The sequence below is a fragment of the Urocampus carinirostris genome, chromosome 10 (assembly GCF_059441175.1).
Source record: "Urocampus carinirostris isolate Australia breed hairy pipefish chromosome 10, RoL_Ucar_1.0, whole genome shotgun sequence".
In the NCBI taxonomy this organism is placed as follows: Eukaryota; Metazoa; Chordata; class Actinopteri; order Syngnathiformes; family Syngnathidae; genus Urocampus; species Urocampus carinirostris.
In genome coordinates, this window is record NC_142358.1 from 3,299,526 (window position 1) to 3,317,883 (window position 18,358).

At 41.3% G+C, this 18,358-nt stretch overlaps 1 protein-coding gene across 2 annotated transcripts in view; it reads left to right on the forward strand.

Moving 5' to 3' along the window:
* urb1 (URB1 ribosome biogenesis homolog) overlaps positions 1-18,358 on the forward strand; it is a 72,556-nt gene that overhangs the window by 52,211 nt on the left and 1,987 nt on the right. For both annotated transcript variants that reach the window (XM_088346108.1, XM_088346111.1), the window contains 7 exons: positions 4,984-5,095; positions 5,359-5,465; positions 7,628-7,771; positions 7,843-7,952; positions 8,803-8,997; positions 9,056-9,288; positions 16,770-17,309. In XM_088346108.1, the coding sequence (XP_088202234.1) occupies positions 4,984-5,095; positions 5,359-5,465; positions 7,628-7,771; positions 7,843-7,952; positions 8,803-8,997; positions 9,056-9,288; positions 16,770-17,309 (1,441 nt within the window). The remainder of the gene's footprint in view (positions 1-4,983; positions 5,096-5,358; positions 5,466-7,627; positions 7,772-7,842; positions 7,953-8,802; positions 8,998-9,055; positions 9,289-16,769; positions 17,310-18,358) is intronic.

An 18,358-nucleotide genomic window follows, 5' to 3' on the forward strand; every position in this document is an offset into this window, starting at 1 on the left:
GGAAAATCGTTTTTCCCATTAAAAGTAATGTAAAATCGTTTCGTAATCCGTTCCAACACCCTGAATGTTAAGCAAGAACGTAAACATGAAGCTAACCCAGGCTAATCGTACGTTCGCGTTAACATGAACGTGTAAAAATTAAAAAAAAGGATTATGAATAGGATTTCTTACCCTTTGTGGTGGACGGTGGGGAGAGAAAAATCATCAAAAGTTTTTCAACCTCTTCCAAAACTTGCGGCAGTTGCTTGCTTATAGCGCTAACTCCCTTAGCCGCATCACTCGATTTCACAGCCTTCTTATTCTTTACTATCGTACTGATAGTAGATTTAGCCATGCTGTATTCACTAGCAAGATCGGAAATTCGTACACCTCTTTCATATTTAGCTATTAAGTCTTAAAGGCAATAGTTGGACGAACAACTTGTTGGTTTTTTTTTTCACCTGTCCTGCGTGCACAGACCTTCTTAGGAGGCATAATTAGGGGCTAAAACACTCAGTTCACCGATATCTAAAGCGAAAGCAAAAAAAAAGGGCGCGCGCACGTCATAACAGTTCTTCACGAGGGGTGGGGGCAATCTACACCCGTACGCCGCTCAGCATCGCACCCTAGCGTACCGGCGTTCGAACTCCGATTTTTTAAAGGAAAAGCGAAGCAAGAATTTCTCGAAACTTTTGGTCGAGAACCGATTTGTTCGAACTGAGAGGCGTTCGAAAACCAAGGTTCCACTGTATATAATAAGCTTTAGATTTCAAAGAAACTCAGGAAGTGCTCCATTTATAAAGAACTCCGACCTAGATTCACACTTTGTGGTTTTTACCATCAACATTTACCATATTTTCATGACCATAGGGCACACAGTGTTGAAAGGTGGAGACTCCGTAGCTGGTTCCATTTCTGTATTTAACGCATCCATGGAGTGCACGGGTGCTCCGAGCTAAGGCTGTATTACAACAACAAAGACGAGCATAAAAGCGTGCGTATTAAGAAAATACAGCGCAGCGGGAGCAAAACTGCGTTTGGTTGTGTTTGATGTAAGTGCTGGTTACAAAGTACTGTAATGTCTTGTTAGTTTTGTAGCCTTTGTCTGTTCACGCCTGGACCCTTTAAGGGAGATGTGACATCAGGAAGGAGAGAGGGGACTGGCAGGGAAGTTTGGCTTTTATACTGTATCCCAGAAAATTGAGAAATCAGAAGTATCCCACTCGGGTTGTACCAGATGCGACCTCAAAACGTTTCACACTCGAAGTGGAAGGACCTAGTCACAATGTCACATATCTTTTCTCCTGGTCGGTGATTTGAAAACCCGACTTCCTACTTTTCTAGAATGCACAAGGTTCCTGTTCCTTGAAAAGGCTTAAAAGGCATTGAATTCATCATTCTAAAAAAAAAGGCCTTAATTGGCATTAAAATGTCTTAAATCTAGTTTTCGAAAGTCTTAAAAATGTGAACACATTAATAAGCTTTGTTTGAGCTAAAAAGATTTAGTAACATTTATCATGTTTTTTAAAAAGAAATCACTGATTTGCTTCTGTGGCAACATAACATAACTAAAATGATTGAACTATCAAAACGGTGGTGTGGTTTCAGTAGGGCCGTTCAGAGCAGAAGCATGTGTTTTTACACATAGCAACTTCGGACAGGGACGTTTACTTTGGACTTGGACTTTGGAAAGTGTACGTTCAATGAGAAGTGGCTGCCTGGCAAACCTTTTTAGCCATGGCTAAAAGCTGTGTGCCTGGTAATATACAGGGATCAGAATTTTCCGCGGATCCGCGGATTTCCGCTGTTTTTGAACCCCAAAGGTCATTCCCGTAAATCGTCTAAATTCGATGAGAAAATATTTTGGGGGGGTGAGGTATGATACGTGACTGTTTCATCACCCCAAGTTAGCAGTTAGAGATCGCGAGAAAGATCTGCAAAAAGAAGCGCAGCGCATTAGATCTATAACACACAACAAATAGATCGACTCCTACCATTGGTCGATAGGTTCGCTGATAACCAATAAGCGGAGCTTTTGTTCAGAGCATTGGCTTTCTCAAACATAGCGCTCCTTCCGGTCTTTTCAAACGGTGAAATGAGTGTTTGAAAAAGGAAATATGAAAATACTAAGAAAAGAAGACGAGGCTTTTGTCTTCGAGATTGATAAAGGAATCAAGAATAAATTTAAGTGGTCATGGCTGGAGAAGACTGTCACAGACTGACATGTATTTTCTTTAAGCATGTTCAGTTTGTGCATTCTATTTTCAAATTAATGATGAATGGTTATTAATGTATATATTTTCATATATATTGTTGATTAGTAGCTAAATACATGGTCCATCTTCATCATCAAAACACAACAACAATGGTGATGGTTGTAACATTGTAATCCCCCGATTGTTTTAAACATCTTAAAACTGAAAAAAATACATGGTTTCTGTTTTGTTGGATTTAATTCATTCTAGTGCAATTTTCACATAGCAAAAAAGATAAATGCTGTTGGCTCCGCCCTAGACCTGGCCTGTATTTCAGCTGAAAATGAAAATCTCCATTCTGATCCCTGAATATGTACGAGGCACAATGTATTGTGTGCAAGTATATTTGTTTTTTTATATGTTTATTTCATTTGTGGGGTTTTTTTTTCTGTCGACTTTGTCTTAAATTTGATTTCAAAAGGCATTAAAGTCTTAAAAAGTCTTGAATTTAACTTGCCTTAAGCTTTAGGAACCCTGATGCGGCATCAGTCTGTTTGTATGAATTAGTGTGAACTGTGGCTAACAGTAGCTCCTGTGGAATGTTTTACCGCTTGTTATTATATCTGTAATCAGACCTCATCAGCAACTGTGTGCATCTTTGATACAAGTATGGGGCATTACAGTACTAACATTCATAATAACATCATCAATAGGCAACAGCATGGTAAAAAGCATGGATACATTTTATTTTAAAAGGAGCTGGCGCAAAACTGAGTTTGGTACATTTTTTATTGGTAATCCTTAATTAACAAAACCATCGAAGTTTTCATCCTTTCTTTCTGAATAGAAAAGCTGTGCTAAATCTATCAAACCGTTCATTCTTCACTGTCAAAGTGACTTTCTGTGCCGTGCGGCTCCAGTTTCACGGTATTCTCAATTACATCAGCCTTACAGCACACTTAGCGCCACACCAATTAAAGAAAATATTGTATGTCAAAATACTTTGCGTAAACAAAGGATATTAGAACTGTTTCAATCCAGGCTTAAAACACACTTTCTGTAGCTTATGAACGACCCATATTTGATGTTCACGATGTCTGTGTATTGCAACATCTATTTTGGCCTGGTCATCCTAGAAGTGGGATTCTCATGTGCGGTCCCTTTTGAATTTTTTACATTTTCCTAATGTTGAGGGTTAAAGTTTTTCCTTGCCCTCGTGTAGGTTTTAGATCAGGAAAGTAATGTAATAATAGTCTAGTCTGTAATAGTCTGTACAGCCCTTTGAGACTTCTTGTGATTTTGGTCTATACAAATAAACTTGACTTGACATGCAGCATAGAAAAATGACATTACCCATTTTTTTGCCACTAAGCAATCCAAAAGCACTATGCTACCCTTTGGCAAAGACGTAAACTAGTTTGTATCTTCAACACAAAAAGCAGAAGAAGGTGACTCTTGTTTTCATTGTATAAGACAACAAAGCTTTTTATAGACAAAGGATACCTTTTTTACGCAGAATAAGATGTCTTGGAAAAAGACGACACTTGTTTTTAGCCTCAAAATAAACACATGAGTTTTTTAAAATAAAATATTTTTTCAGTGGAGAAGATGCCAATGCCATTTTCCGCTGAAGATTGACACTTTCATTATGACGCTTGTGATAAGTGTAAAAGAATATTTTTTTCAAATTATTTTCTCAGTGTTGATGACACTTGTTTTCAGTTTAAAAGACGAGAGTTTCCTGCAAAGAAGACCTTTTTTACGCAGAAGAAGATGCTAGTTTCAGATGTCTTAGAAGATGATGCTTGCTTTTTCATGTAGAAAACAATGCACTATTTCTCAAAGTGAGACCTTTTCTGTGCAGAAGAAAAATATTTTTGGGGCGGAAGAAGAAGAACAAAATGACTGTTTACATACAGGCAATAATCCGATAAGAAACGGAATATTGTATTTCTGGAGCAATCCAAATGAATCTTTTACATGATAGGACGAATAACACCGTGCACATGGCGTTTGCATTTAACTTTTGACATTTACAGGATGATTTTTGTCACACACCAAAATCAACAAAGTACCTGATTGCATGTGTTTACAAAATATGGTTTTATTTGGCTAGCCAATAGCATAGATTTACACTGTATATCTATGGACACAACCAGAGTGTCCACTATATATCAACTGCAACTGCTCTGCGGGCAGAAAATAAAAATCAACCAATACACACGAGGACTTTTTAGTGGTGTACGCCAGAGTTGGATTTATAATTTGTCTCTCTACTTCAAGTCCCACAGTGCTTTCTGGCACAAAAATATCCCAGAGGTGAACTGAGCATGCGTTCAAGCAACTGGATGATTTCGACGCATGTACATGCACAAGTACTCTGAGAATGAAAGGCCTAACCCAACCATTGCAATCTGAATACTTCCAGTTGGACTTGAACCATAATCAGATTATTGTGCTCGTTCACATGGCTTTACATAATTGAAATACTGGCGGTATTCCATTTTCAATCAGATGATTCACTGCTTGTAAACATACCCAGTGATAGTTTCGTGGACTGTAAAGAATGACACCTGTTTTTACCATAGAGGAAAAGAAAGCTTTGTTTGCTCGAAACACAAGAAGTTTTTTTTTCGCCTCACGACACTCGTGCATCTCGAACAAAAGGTGAAACTACAAAATGGCAGATAATGTGTCAACGTCTTAGTTTTTGGTAAATCGAGGACTTCCTGTAAAATTTCTGGTTGAATTCTCGACTATGTCAGTGACATTAATGGTTTTTAATTTTTGGTACTTAAACTGTTATCAGCTGATGTACCTGCTGGACATGATGAAGATTGAAGTTCGAAAGCAGAATCTGCAGCTTCCCTTCCTCTTCACGTTTTACATCAACAAAGCGGCTCAGCAAATGCTCAGACCTGGTGGGTGACCCACAAAAGACCAAAAGTTGCATGGAAGCTACTAAAGACGAATAAATATGCTAATATCAGTGACACAAAGTTTTTTCTATCATCTTTTACTTTCTAATTAAAACAGTACTCGCTTTTGACTTTGACAGGATTTTGCAGGAAATTTGTTATTAATATTTGTGATGATACATTCTCAAAAATTTTACAAAGTTTTATGACTTGTCTATTCTGCGTTTTTGTATGACTTTTTTATCCTCCTTTGCTCTTTGGCTCAGAGGAACACATGTATGTGGTTCTGAATCGGTACCTGCTTTCCCGTCAGAGTTTGGACACGAGGAAGGTTCCTGATTTCTTTTCACTTTTCTACAGCTATGACATGGAGGTAAAGTGCCCGGCAATAGCACTCTAATAAATAGACAAGCTAGGGATGTACCCAAATGAAAAATGGAAACTAAAACACCCCAAAACAAATAATAACTTATTTTGCACGGGCTTGCTAAAAATGTACAAAATAAAAGGATAAATAACTGATTTATATTACTAGGTTCAAATTTTAAGTGTTTAATTCATACAGTTCTCATAAAAGTATTTAAGTATTTTAAAATGCCCGTCAGACAACAGGTTGAAATAGATGGAGGTGAAACTGTTGAAACATCTAAAATGCAAAAAAAACAAAAGCAGACTCCTTGTACTTCGTGTAAAGTGGCAGGTTATAATAAAAAAGAAATGGCTTATAGCTGTCACACTGCACAAATTTCACCCTACCCTTTTTAAAGTTATTTTAGGGGTATTTTACTGGAGAGTGAATAGTGAGAATAAAACTGGAGTAGGGGGGAACTGATGATGATGGTGCAGTAGTTGTCCCGATCTAATGCAACAAAAAAGTCACAATTGCATATCTGCCAAATTCAAAAAATAATAACAGAAAATTAATCTATCACCATACCAGCGCCATGATATAGATTCAGTGTATAAAGGACTAAATGTCACACACAAAAAACAAATGAAAACAGCTCGACTGTTAAGAGTTAGCTCTGACTTGTTAACATGTAAACCTTAGACAATTCTGGAAGCAGAGGGACACATAAACCTTTGAGAAAATGCCTATCTCCTCTCTCGTGTGTCAAATGAAAATAAGCATCTGCGCAGTGTACTGACTAGCGCAAGTATGCAAGCCTGGTTAGCATCACCTTAGACATGAAGTCATTACAACATTGTCTCTTTGGAATACTTTTATCAGTTTTATTTTTTTGGCAGATAATGTTTTTAGATGCTGAACATTCGATGCCATTAAACAGGGTTCGTACGGGAGCTGGAAGTCCTTAAGAATGCTTGAATTTTAATGTTGTGTTTTCAAGAAAAGGAAAACGCTTGAATTTTCGGTCAGTACTTGAAAATGTTTGAAATTGTTGCCATTGCCATGTTTCTTGGCAATCTGACTATAAACCAAGCATTCAAAATAGGAACAATTAAAAGTGTGTAATTGACGCTGACACGCCTGCTCTGGGGGCTTGTCATTATGGTGTGGTCATGTAAAGTGTCACCGTCCCCTACTGGTCGCACCCAAGAGGACAGCTCTATACACAGAACCGGCTCCTTCGGCTCCCAAATGGTTCCTCATATTTTTGTTTTGTCTTATCAATATTAAAAAAACACTATGCCCCAATAATTCAGTAATAAATAATTTAACATGTTTTTCAGGGGATCCCTGAAAACTCTTGAAATATGAATTTAAATATTCAGAGAGTTACAAAAAACTAATTTGTTGAATACAAACCAATTTTTATCTTTTTACACACTAAAAAGATTTTCAAATGCACACATTCAAAATATGAACTGGTCAGTGCTATAAATACATGAAAAATGCAAAGAAATTAAGTATTTGAAATTCTATTTTAACCAATTTAGAAACAGATGTGCATAAGATCTAATACAAAAAGCAAAAGATCAGCAGTCTCTAAGATTGAAAGATTTAATGCTCTCTGCTTTGGCGTAATCAATATAATTAAAATCATTCCAAATTTTTTCTAATTTTTCTTCTTTTTTCATACAGTATCTTCTTTTTGTACAGTTTATTCTTTTTTTTTTGCCTTCCGTATTGAACTCCATTACCCAACACTTATAGAGCCCTTTCAGTGTTAAGAAACAAGTGTGAAATGGCCAAGCTGCACGAGCATTTTTGAAGCAGAATTCATGTGAATTTATAGCAGCCCATTGACACATAAAGATTGTTGAATCATACTTAGAAACAGCTTAAAATGGCACAAAGTATGTGCTGGCAGCAAGATAACTTTTGTCATAAAAGTGAACATTCATTTTTTTTTTTTTTTTTTTTTTTTGGTACTCGATTTCTTCTTTTCAACTTATCAGAAAAATTTGCCCTTAAAGTTTTTAAAAAGTGCTTGAATTTGGCAATAAAAAGGGTGTACGAACTTTGCTTTTACAAACTTATGAACTTATGAGTAGAAATCTTAACCGTGATCTATATTACATTTTTGTAGGTCATGACAAATCAAATCAAGGTATTCTATCTGTATCCCAAAGAACAAGACAGAGCGTGAGTGGATTCTTAACGTGCTGGGCGAAGGAATAAGTGACCGGAACTGCTACGACATATGCAACCAGCAAGGCATCTTTCACAGCCTCATCGGCTTCTGCAGCAGCCCCTTGTGTGACGAACCCACTCAGGTAGCTGACGAATTCTATGTCGGCTTTTTAGTGAAATGCCTAGACGGAATAATCAAGGATTCTTTTACCAGGCGCAGATCATCTGGGTGTTAAGTCAGGTTGCTCGTGTCACGCGAGCAGCATACGATCTTTGCAAGGGCGGCGACCTTCTCACATGGATCATACATATGGTTGAAAGAAGGTGAGTATGAGGGCGTGATTTAAATAAGGCTTAAATTGGATACATTTTTCAAACAATGACATTTAAGTACAGGAGGGCACAAGGGAAATTGTCATCATCATAATTAGCTAATGCGTTCCCAGAGCTACCAAATTTTATTAATCTTCTGTAATCTTTATTCCGCCAGATTATTATTATTTTTATTTTTTAGAAACTGTCTTAATATAGATTTCTAAGAAAAAAAACTGAATTGAAAGAAATGTTCATTTTTACTCTTATTGGTTTAAATACAAAGGCTGTCAATAAATTTCCAGTGCAACTCTAAACAGAGTGCCATCCAGAATAATCAATCAATATTGCAACATAACATAGCACTATGAAATGATACGAGGACAAATGTGTCCAAATCCGAAAATTCTATTCATCTATCTATTTTATCCGTTCGGCGATTTTTAATATTTGGCAAACAAGATGAATGGAAAGGAAAAATGTATCTACCTCTGGTGTGACGTGATTAGAGCTGTTAGTGGGTGGATGCAAAGGGGAGTGGAGTGGAGGATTAAAATTAACCAAATTTTAAAACTTTGTGAGGATTGTAATGCCTTTTGAAGATATCCTTGCTTTAATTGCCTCCTTGTTTTTGATAATAGTTCCGAAAGATTGGTAATAGTTGGGCCTTCTTGTCTGTTTGTTTTTTTTTATTTCAACCTTTGTTTCCATTGTAATCATCTTGATGCCTCTACCTTTAGCATCACTGCTAGTCTTGGAACCCATAGCCAAACAAATTAAAAATTGTTCCACAAAATAAAAAAAAATAAAAATGACATAATTGCAGCCCTGTGATGATGCTGTTTTTCGTCATCACCCACAGGAACATTGGACCACGTTTAGTTGGCTCTGTCATAGAGCTTCTCTACGTGTTATGGTTCACAAACCTTGGAAAGAGAGGCAATCCTACAACCGAGGGACAGACATCTTCATCTGAGCAAGAAACAACTAAGTGCCTCCCATTGACACTCGTTCAGCACTTTCTATGTGTGGCTTTAACAATCAGCCGCCACCTGAGGTATGAGCGACAAGACAAGCGCCTCTCGTCAAGGATGGTAATGTTTGCTTTCCAACAGGTGGGGCGTAAAGGCCACGCAGCTTCACGCTTTCCTGCACACCCTCTCGTCAATACTCGAGCATCAAACCTGCGTTCTGAGCAGAGCCCGTACGCTGATGCTAAGTGCTCAGCCTCTGCGATCCCAAGAGGCCCTGGCACTCTTAATGTGCTGGAGCGCCCTGGCCGGCCACACAGAACTCCTGCAAGAGATACAGGCTCTGTGTGAAAAGCACCGTTTCAAGGGACTCTCTGGTGAGTCCTTTTTTTATTGATATACAGTAGACCCCTGGGATACAACATTTATCCTTTTTGAGATGGGGATCGCAAAGTACATTTTGGGGGATAAAAACTAATTAGCTCTGAACCTCTGGTGACCCAGATAAAAACATTAAAATAACAAATTGGGCTGCATCGACGAAATCGATTAATATCTATTGGTAAAAGCGTTTGAAACTAACTACATCATTGATTTGTTGTGACACATGATTTAAAAGCCATTAAGTACGTTAAATCAATGCAAATAAGAGTGCACACAATTCTGCGAGAGTTTTAGTCCAGCAGAGAGCACTAAGAGAATTTTTATAAAGAAGTTGTTTTACTTATTTTATTTCGATTGAACATTGCATCAAGATAAAGAAAAATTGGCATGAAAGTTTCCTCTTTGTAGGGTTTGGCTGTTTCGTCATGAAACAAAGTTAACAATTTTCAAGGTGGATAGTGCTGAAGAAGTACAGAGAAAAAAAAAATCAAAATATAAGTAGATAAAATACAGTAAAAAGTAAAATAATAATGACGTCTCTGCATAAAGGGCAGATTCTTATGCATATTAATAAAATTGTGATATTGGGAATGTTTATCATATTTAAAGATTTTACCCCCGCAAAAAAATGTTAATGAAAATGAAATGAAATGATCTGCATTTATATAGCGCTTTTCAAGTCAATGACTTCCCAAAGCGCTTTACATTGTGCTTCACATTTCCCAATAGCGGCCTTGATCTGTGCAGCCATGTAAGGCGCTAACCTGCATATTGGGGGTATTGGGGGTTCAGTGTCTTACCCAAGGACACTTCGACATGTAACTCGGACAAGCCGGGATTCGAACTGGGATCCCTTGATCTCAAGACGAGCGCTCTACCTCCTGAGCTACTGCCGCCCCATTAACATTTTGAAAAGTAGGTTTACATTTTTGATCAATTTTTTGTGTTTAAAGAATTGACTACAGATCAAATTAAATGTATTGCGCTTTCTCTTTTGTTTTGTATAAGTCCAGATATAACATGATCTTTGTATAATAATAATAATAATAATTTCCTTTGTATTGTCATTCTTTGTAAGAACGAAATGTCGATACACCTGACCCGTTGTAGCGACCCGATGCAGCCGCAGCCAACAGAGGGCGCCGCCATTTTACCAATGTTATAAGTCTTAAGTATGACTCGGCCGAGGCGCGAACCAGCGACCTCCCAGTCTCAAAGCGGGCGCCTTACCATCTAGGGTGGTGGCAAAAGACTATCTTCTATATTTGCAGAGGTATAGCATCTATTTATGTATTTTTGTTTATCGTCCAGTTAATTCACAATTGGATTCTCATTGTTTTATATTAAAGCATATTCTGTAGTTTTTCACACTATTTTTCTGTCAGTCCAAGGCTTCAATATTTCTATAAAAAGGAGTAAATTAAAAAAAGAGAGATCCGATTCATCAATTAATTAAAAAAAGAATCGAAAGGAATGCTCATCAATTCTTTTCTGTCACGTAAAAATAAGAAAACCTTGCATCAAACATCCTCACCCTAGCTTTTGGGAGACTTTTGTGGTCCTCCTTATCTTCATCTCTGTCTGTTGCCCCATCCCTGTTATACAGTAAGACCGCGGTTATCGCGGTTAATGGGGACCAAAACCACCCGCGATAAGTGAAAATCTGTGAAGCAGTGACGCCCCTCCCCAAAAAAATCTCATCTCATTATCTGCACCGCTTCACGACAGGGTTTTTATTTGCGCCGCACCGTGGGTGCCGTTCGGTCGCTCCCGCGAGCGAGCCCCTAGCCCGCGGCGCGGGTACTTTCGGGCGCAATACACACGACACCGCGACAAGCCGAGCGGGTCGGGCCCACGCACGCGCTACACGGCCCTCGATGGCCCGTCTGTCGGCCACGGGGGAAAGGGGTAGCTGGGGGGACTTGTGGGGTTAGGGGGGGGGGGGGGGGTGTTATGCCGAAAATTGCATCCCCTGTCGCGGGAGCACGCACACGTCACTCCTGCTACTACAACCACTTCTCGGCAGGGATGCATTTCTCGGCATAACACCGTGCTCGGGTCGTCGGCCGAGGGGGAGTCCCCATTACGGGGGTCCCGCGCACGTCCGCCGCCTTTCACCCGCCGCGCGCGGACGGCCGCCTGTCGTCGCGCCGTGCTACTGGGGTCGTCGGACGATCACGCCCGCCGCCTTTTCTCGCGTCTCGCCATGTGACGCCGCGTCCGCCGAACTCGCTCCGTTGCGCGGCCCTGAAGTGACCCCCGCCGCATTTTGTAGAATACGATCGCGCTTTATTGTTTAAATAAACGCGTTATATCGACTACGATCGCTTAATTGTTTTAATTAGCTCGCATTATTGTTTCAATATGCGTTTTATATAGAATACGATCGCTTTTGTTGGAAGCGCAGCAGAATGCGCGTTCACGCGAGGGGGGGAGGATTTTGCATAGGAGTCGGATTTGGGCACAACACCGTCCGCCTTATCCCGCGTCCGCTGACGTTCCGCAGAAAAAACCCGCAAAAAGTTAAAATTGGCGAAGTAGCGACGCCCCTTAAAAAAAAAAACGTCGAACCGCGAAGTAGCGAGGTCCCACTGTATATTTCTCCTCCATTGGGTCACTTGAGGGTCTTCAACACTTCATACTCTGTGCTATGTGCAAAAAACATATGCCATGGCTAAATGCCAACAAAACACTGCCAATGAGAGCGCCACCACCCCATAGTGTAGTGGAGGTGCAATTGCACTTGATTCTTGGACGGTTTGGAAAAAAAAAAAAATCTGTGGTCAAACGCAGCCCCTTGACGTAGCCTCGTGCCCCACTATTTGTTAACCCCTGGTACGTACGTGTAATATACACGTATAAGATTACATAACATAAACATAAAACATATATACATGTAAAGGAAAAATAAATAAGACGGTACGGATTTTCAGAGTAAACTAAGACTATACATTGTGGCGCATACGAATAGAATGCTAGTCTGGGGCATAGGAGACAATGCTATTTTTTTGCAAGGAAGAAGACAGCACAGGTTTTAAGATAAGTAAAAGAAGATGATAGCTATTTGCGCGGACAAAAATGAGACTAATTTTCTGCTTCAAAGAAGATGACTCGCTAGAAAACATTGTACATTTTCAGCGTACAGACTTTGCTTTTTTTCTGCAGAAGAAGACAAATAAACTTGACTTGATGCTAATTATTTGCCAAGAGAAATTTAGTTTTCTCAGTAGAATAAAAGAAAATTGTGCAAATTATTTGCTGAAACAAGCGTCCCCTGCCCGCTGCCCGACCCTGCTGAGGATGGGCGGTGCAGCTAAGGAGATTTGCTGAAACAAATATGCTTCTTTTCTCTGAATCCTCAGTAAAACATTCAAACAACAAAATAGTATCTAGTACTACATGCGTGTAATATAGTTTTCCATGATTAAACAACATTATAAATACTGTAAACATACTTGAGAAGAAAAAAATACATTTGATTTATCTTTAGTGTGACGTGACTTGAGCTGGTCCAATTGAGTTAGTAGTTGGGGGAAGACAGCAGATTAAAAATGTAAGTGATTTTAAAACTTCCACTTGTGAAGCTTGTTAAGCCCCTAGCAGATTTTATTGCTTTAATCGCTTTCTTATTCTTCATTATTGTACTGATCGTCCCATTGGTTACAGCCACATTACTCAGCAAGGTGAACGATTTGTATATTCTCTTTATATATTTTGAAAAATATAATTGCAATGTTTTTGTTCTCCCTTTAGCATCACTGCCCATAGCAAAGAATACAATACACAAAACATACATTATTGTATACCACTAACTCACAAGAGATGAAGCACAAAATATTCTGAACTGAATCAGGAAAAGATTCAGATTCAGATTCAGATCTACTTTATTGTCATTCTAGTACACGTGTATACAGAACGAAATGTCCATGCATCTGACCCCCACAGTTTCCTTGAATGTACAGATATAAATAATGTTGTATTGTATTTTGGCTACGTGTAGTATTTTTACCATAGTGCCGATAGTGCAAGAAGAGTAGCTAACCAGATGTGCAATATGGGCAGTCAGGTTAACAAGTCAGGTACACATTAACACTGTAACAATAACGCTGTAATTACAATAGTGCAGAGAGCAATGTGCAAGGAGTGGCAAGCTATAAAAAAAACTGCCAGTAGTGCAAAAGTCAGATTAGCAGCCGTTTAGATTTAAGTTAACTATATGTTAGATTGACCATTTAACAGTCTAATGGCCAGGGGGACTAGACTATTGCGGAGCCTGGTGGTCCTGCACCGCACACTGCAGTACCTCTTCCCAGAGGCTAGCAGAGTGAACAGTCCATGATGGGGGTGAGAGGGGTCCCCGGTAATGTTTTTTGCATGGGATAGGCAGTGCTTCTGGCCAATGTCCTGAATGGAGGGAAGTGTAGTCCCGATTATTTTCTCTGCTGTCCTCGTTACCCTCCTCACACTACCCCAGTCGGTAGCGCTGCAGCCTCCACACCACACAGAGATACAGCTGGTCAGGATACTCTCTATGGTGCCCCTGTAGAATGTAATGAGGGAGGGTGGGGGCAGGTGGGCTCTCCTCATCCTCCGCAGGAAGTACAGGCGCTGCTGTGCCCTCTTAACCAGTGATGCAGTGTTTACGGACCAGGTGAGTTTGTTTGTAATGTGCACCCCTAGGAACTTGATACTGCTGACAACCTCCACAGCCTTGTTGTTGATGCAAAGTGGGGCATGGTTGGGCTGGTTTTTCCTAAAGTCGACAATGATCTCTTTAGTTTTGTCGACATTCAGGACCAGGCTGTTGTCCCTGCACCAGCCCACCAACTGCTCCACCTCCTCTCTGTAGGCCAGGTCGTTGTCATCCCTGATGAGGCCCACCACTGTTGTGTCGTCAGCATACTTCACGATGTGGTTTGTGGCGGACCTAGGGACGCAGTCGTGTGTCATCAAGGTGAACAGCAAGGGGCTTAGGACGCAGCCTTGGGGGGAGCCCGTGCTGAGGTAGATGACATCTGAACTGTTCTGACCTATCCGCACTGATTGGGGTCTGTCACAGAGGAAGTCCAGCAGCCAGTTCCGCAGGGGGGTGTTGAAACCCAGGAGTCTCATTTTGTCTACCAGATGTTGTGGGATGATGGTGTTGAATGCTGAACTGAAGTCCAGGAACAGCATCCGCACATGGGTGTTCTTCTCCTCTAGATGTGTCAGGCTCAGGTGAAGCGCAGAGGAGATGGCATCCCTGGTGGAGCGGTTTGTCCTGTAGGCAAACTGAAAGGGGTCGAATGAGGAGGGGAGACTGGAGGTGATGTGCTCTTTAACCAGTCTCTCAAAGCACTTCATTATGATAGGAGTCAGTGCAACGGGCCGGTAATCGTTGAGTGATAAGATCTGGGGTTTCTTTGGCACTGGGATGATGTTGGCAAATTTGAAGCATGATGGTACTTTGGCTTGGTCTAGCGAGGTGTTGAAAATGTCTGTTAGTACACAAGCCAGCTGATCGGCGCACTCCCTAAGTACCCGCCCCGGAATGTTGTCCGGGCCTGGAGCCTTCCTTGTGTTGACCCTTCTCAGGGTCTTCCTCACGTCAGATGAGTCCAGGTGGAGTGCTCTTTCGTCCTGATTTGGAACCGCTTTCGCTGCAGGGGTGCCGTTTTGTGCCTCGAACCTTCCAAAGAATTTGTTGAGGTCATTCAGAAAGTCCATGCTAGTGTTCTGCACTGGGGCGGTGGTTGACTTGTAACTGGTGATGGGCTGAATGCCTTTCCACATATCCCTGGTGTTGGTTGTGCTGAGGAAACGTTCCTGGATTTTTTGACTGTGCGTTCGCTTTGCTAGTCTGATAGCCCGGTTCAGGTTAGCCCTCGCTGATAACAGCGCCTCCTTGTCACCAGATCTAAAGGCAAGGTTCCGTACTTTTAGTTGTTTTCGTATTTCAGCAGTCATCCAGGGCTTCTGATTGGCACGGGTGCATATAGTTTTGTTATTGCTGACGTCTTCTGCGCATTTACTGATGTAGGCTGACACAGAAATGGCGTACTCATCTATATTTATTTTGTTGTTGTAAGTGGCAGCCGATTTAAACATGTCCCAATCAGTGCAATCAAAGCAGTCCTGTAGTGCCTCCATTGCCCCCTCAGACCACACCCTCACCTGCTTCACTGTAGGTTTTTCTCTGGTCAGCAGGGGCTTGTATGCTGGAATTAGCATAATAGAAAGGTGATCTGATGAGCCAAGATGGGGGCGGGGGGCTGCTTTATATGCACCTTTGATGTTTGTGTAGGCCAGGTCTAATGTGTTCCTACCTCTTGTAGCAAAGTTTACATGCTGATGGAAATGCGGGAGAACTGTTTTCATATTGGCCTGGTTAAAGTCCCCCGCCGCAATAAAAATGCACTCGGAGTAAGCATGCTGCAGTTCACTCACAGTTCGGTAGAGAACGTCCATTGCCTCCTTCGTATTAGCGCTGGGGGGCACGTACACGGCAGTAATGATGGTCGCGCTAAACTCCCTCGGTAGGTAGAATGGTCTGCAGATCACCGTCAAAAGTTCAATGTCTCGTGAGCAGTGTTTCGATATTATCTTCGCATTTTTACACCAGTTGTTGTTGGTATAAATGCATAGACCGCCCCCCTTGCTTTTGCCGGTAAGCTCGCCGCTTCTATCAGCGCGGAAAGCAGTTAGCCCCACAATGCTAACAGCGTCATTCGGGATAGATGAGTTTAGCCATGTCTCCGTCAGAATTAAAGCACAACAGTTCGTCAATTCGCGGTTCGATGTAAATTCCACTTGTAAATGGTCCAGTTTGTTGTCCAGGGAGCGGACGTTGGATAGGAAAATGGATGGTAGAGGCGTTTTGAAGGGTTTAGCCTTCATCCGAGCCGTTAGCCCGGCCCGACAACCTCGTTTCCTTCCCCGGTCACAGCGCTTCCGCTTGCCACTTTTACTCGCTGCTTTGTCGGCCGCTGCGTTCTGTTGACGTAGCACTCCGAGGCTAAGTAAACACTCCAGAGTGATCGTCGAAATTTGCGCTGGATTTCTGGATGTTCGCATATCCAGCAAAAAACTGCGATCATATATTAATCTACAGTTAGAGTTGTCTTTGTTCGCCCTCATAAACTGAGTCGAAGATTGGGGTTTTTGACTAGAATGTGAGAAACTGTCGGGAGCAGATCCAGCCGCCGCCATAGAGGGCGCCGCCATTGGGAGAGAAGTTGTTTATTCAATAGACCATGGCAGTCCAGCATCTTATGACGTCGACCAGTAACAGACAGGTGTCTTAGAGATTTTATTTCGACATATGCGGAAAACCGTGGTTTGATTGTTTTTTGTGGCACGCAAAATCTGTAAATGCTGTATGGTTGACAAAGGGGGGCCGAAAAAAGATTGTATTCCACACCATAAATCTCGCAGTGTACAGGTTTATCATCGTCTTATAAATTGACGGTTATGTTATATTTCTTCTCCTATACAGGCGCGATTCTGAGGGACAAAACTCGGGTTAAAGGCACCCAAGCCCGAGTGCTTAAGGAGAGTCATTCAGAGGACGCTGAGACAGAAGCACAGGAAAATCTCCTGACCGAGTGCAGATCGTCTCTCTGCAGCATCCTGACTCACTGGCAACCTGCATTCGTCCATAATGTTCAACAAAACTCAGTAATCCCCACTCCACTGGCTGTGGAAACCGCACACCTGCTCACCAAGTGGTTGCTCAGGTGCCTGGTGGAGGACCCGTATGATGATGAGCGCTCAAATCATTTCTTATTATGGTTGGACGAAAGTGCGGCAATGGCGCACGAGGAGATGGCAAATGCGCTATTGCAGGATTCCGCCTCCAAGGCGGTCCTTCTTCGCCTTTACCATAGAGCCTGCCTGACATCCAAGGGAGAAACCTTCCGATTGTTCACGAGCATTATGACGCGCTTGCTGGAGAAGTTGGGAACACTACCGGAGATGCATCGAGCTGTTATCACCGCTTGCCAGCCAGAAGACACTAAAGACGAGTCAAAATGCCGTAAGATTTTTTTCATCTTCTTTTGTTCTGTTTGGGTGAGATTATATAGCAGTGTTTCCCATAAGATTTTGTAAAACTCCGGTAGGTGGACGATCTAAGGGAGTTTGGGTCCGCTCTCGGGGCAGTGTCCGGATGCGTGTCTGGTGGGGTGCTGCCTGCACTTCCCAAACCCCCACCCCATTCCCGCCCGGGCGTATACAATTTGAAATGATCAATACAATGTATTAAATATGGGGGAAATTTCCCTCCATATTGCAATCTCTCGAACTGTTTCTGTGCTCAATGTGCTGCTGTGGCAATAAAACAACGTTATTTAGACCGGCGATGTATTTCTTACTGAATAAAATTGGCCTTAAAAGTGCTTGAAAATTGCTTAAATTTGGCAATGAAAAGAACGTACAAAACCTGTGCATGAAGGCAAGTGATACTGATGGGTGAAACGGGATCTGCTAGCAATAAGAATAGCGGCTAATGGTGAGCTAAAGCTTGCAATCACGGAGCTAACATGAGTGGCTAGAGGCGGAAACAATCAATGAGGGGGGCAGCTAAAGATGCCAGGATCATAGGACGTGGTCACCATTACATCCAGGGCTTAGTTTTTTACGTTAAGTCGCCATTGAGTGCAGAAAGTGCTGCTGGGACTAGCGAACTTTGCAAAATTGACATATGGGCTCCTGTAAATGAAAGAGAGCTCCTCAACTTGTCGGCTTCTTTAAATGGTGTCTTATGTAGTGTCATATAAAGAGAAATGTGTAAAACTTTGAGATGGTAAATGTGTTTTTGCTCATAGATAGATAGATAGATAGATAGATACTTTGTTCATCCCCGAAGGGAAATTCACATTTCCAGCAGCATCCCTGAGCTGAGAACAATCGAGAACAATTACAGTATTTGCATCAATAGTGCTTTATTTAAATTAAGTATTTTTGCAACACTAGTGGTCGCTCTATAAGACAGATTGTGATTTAAAACTCCTCACTTTGACTAACGGCATGACTGATTAATTATAATAAACAGCTCTTGTTTCTTTTTTGTTTCCTTTTTGCTAG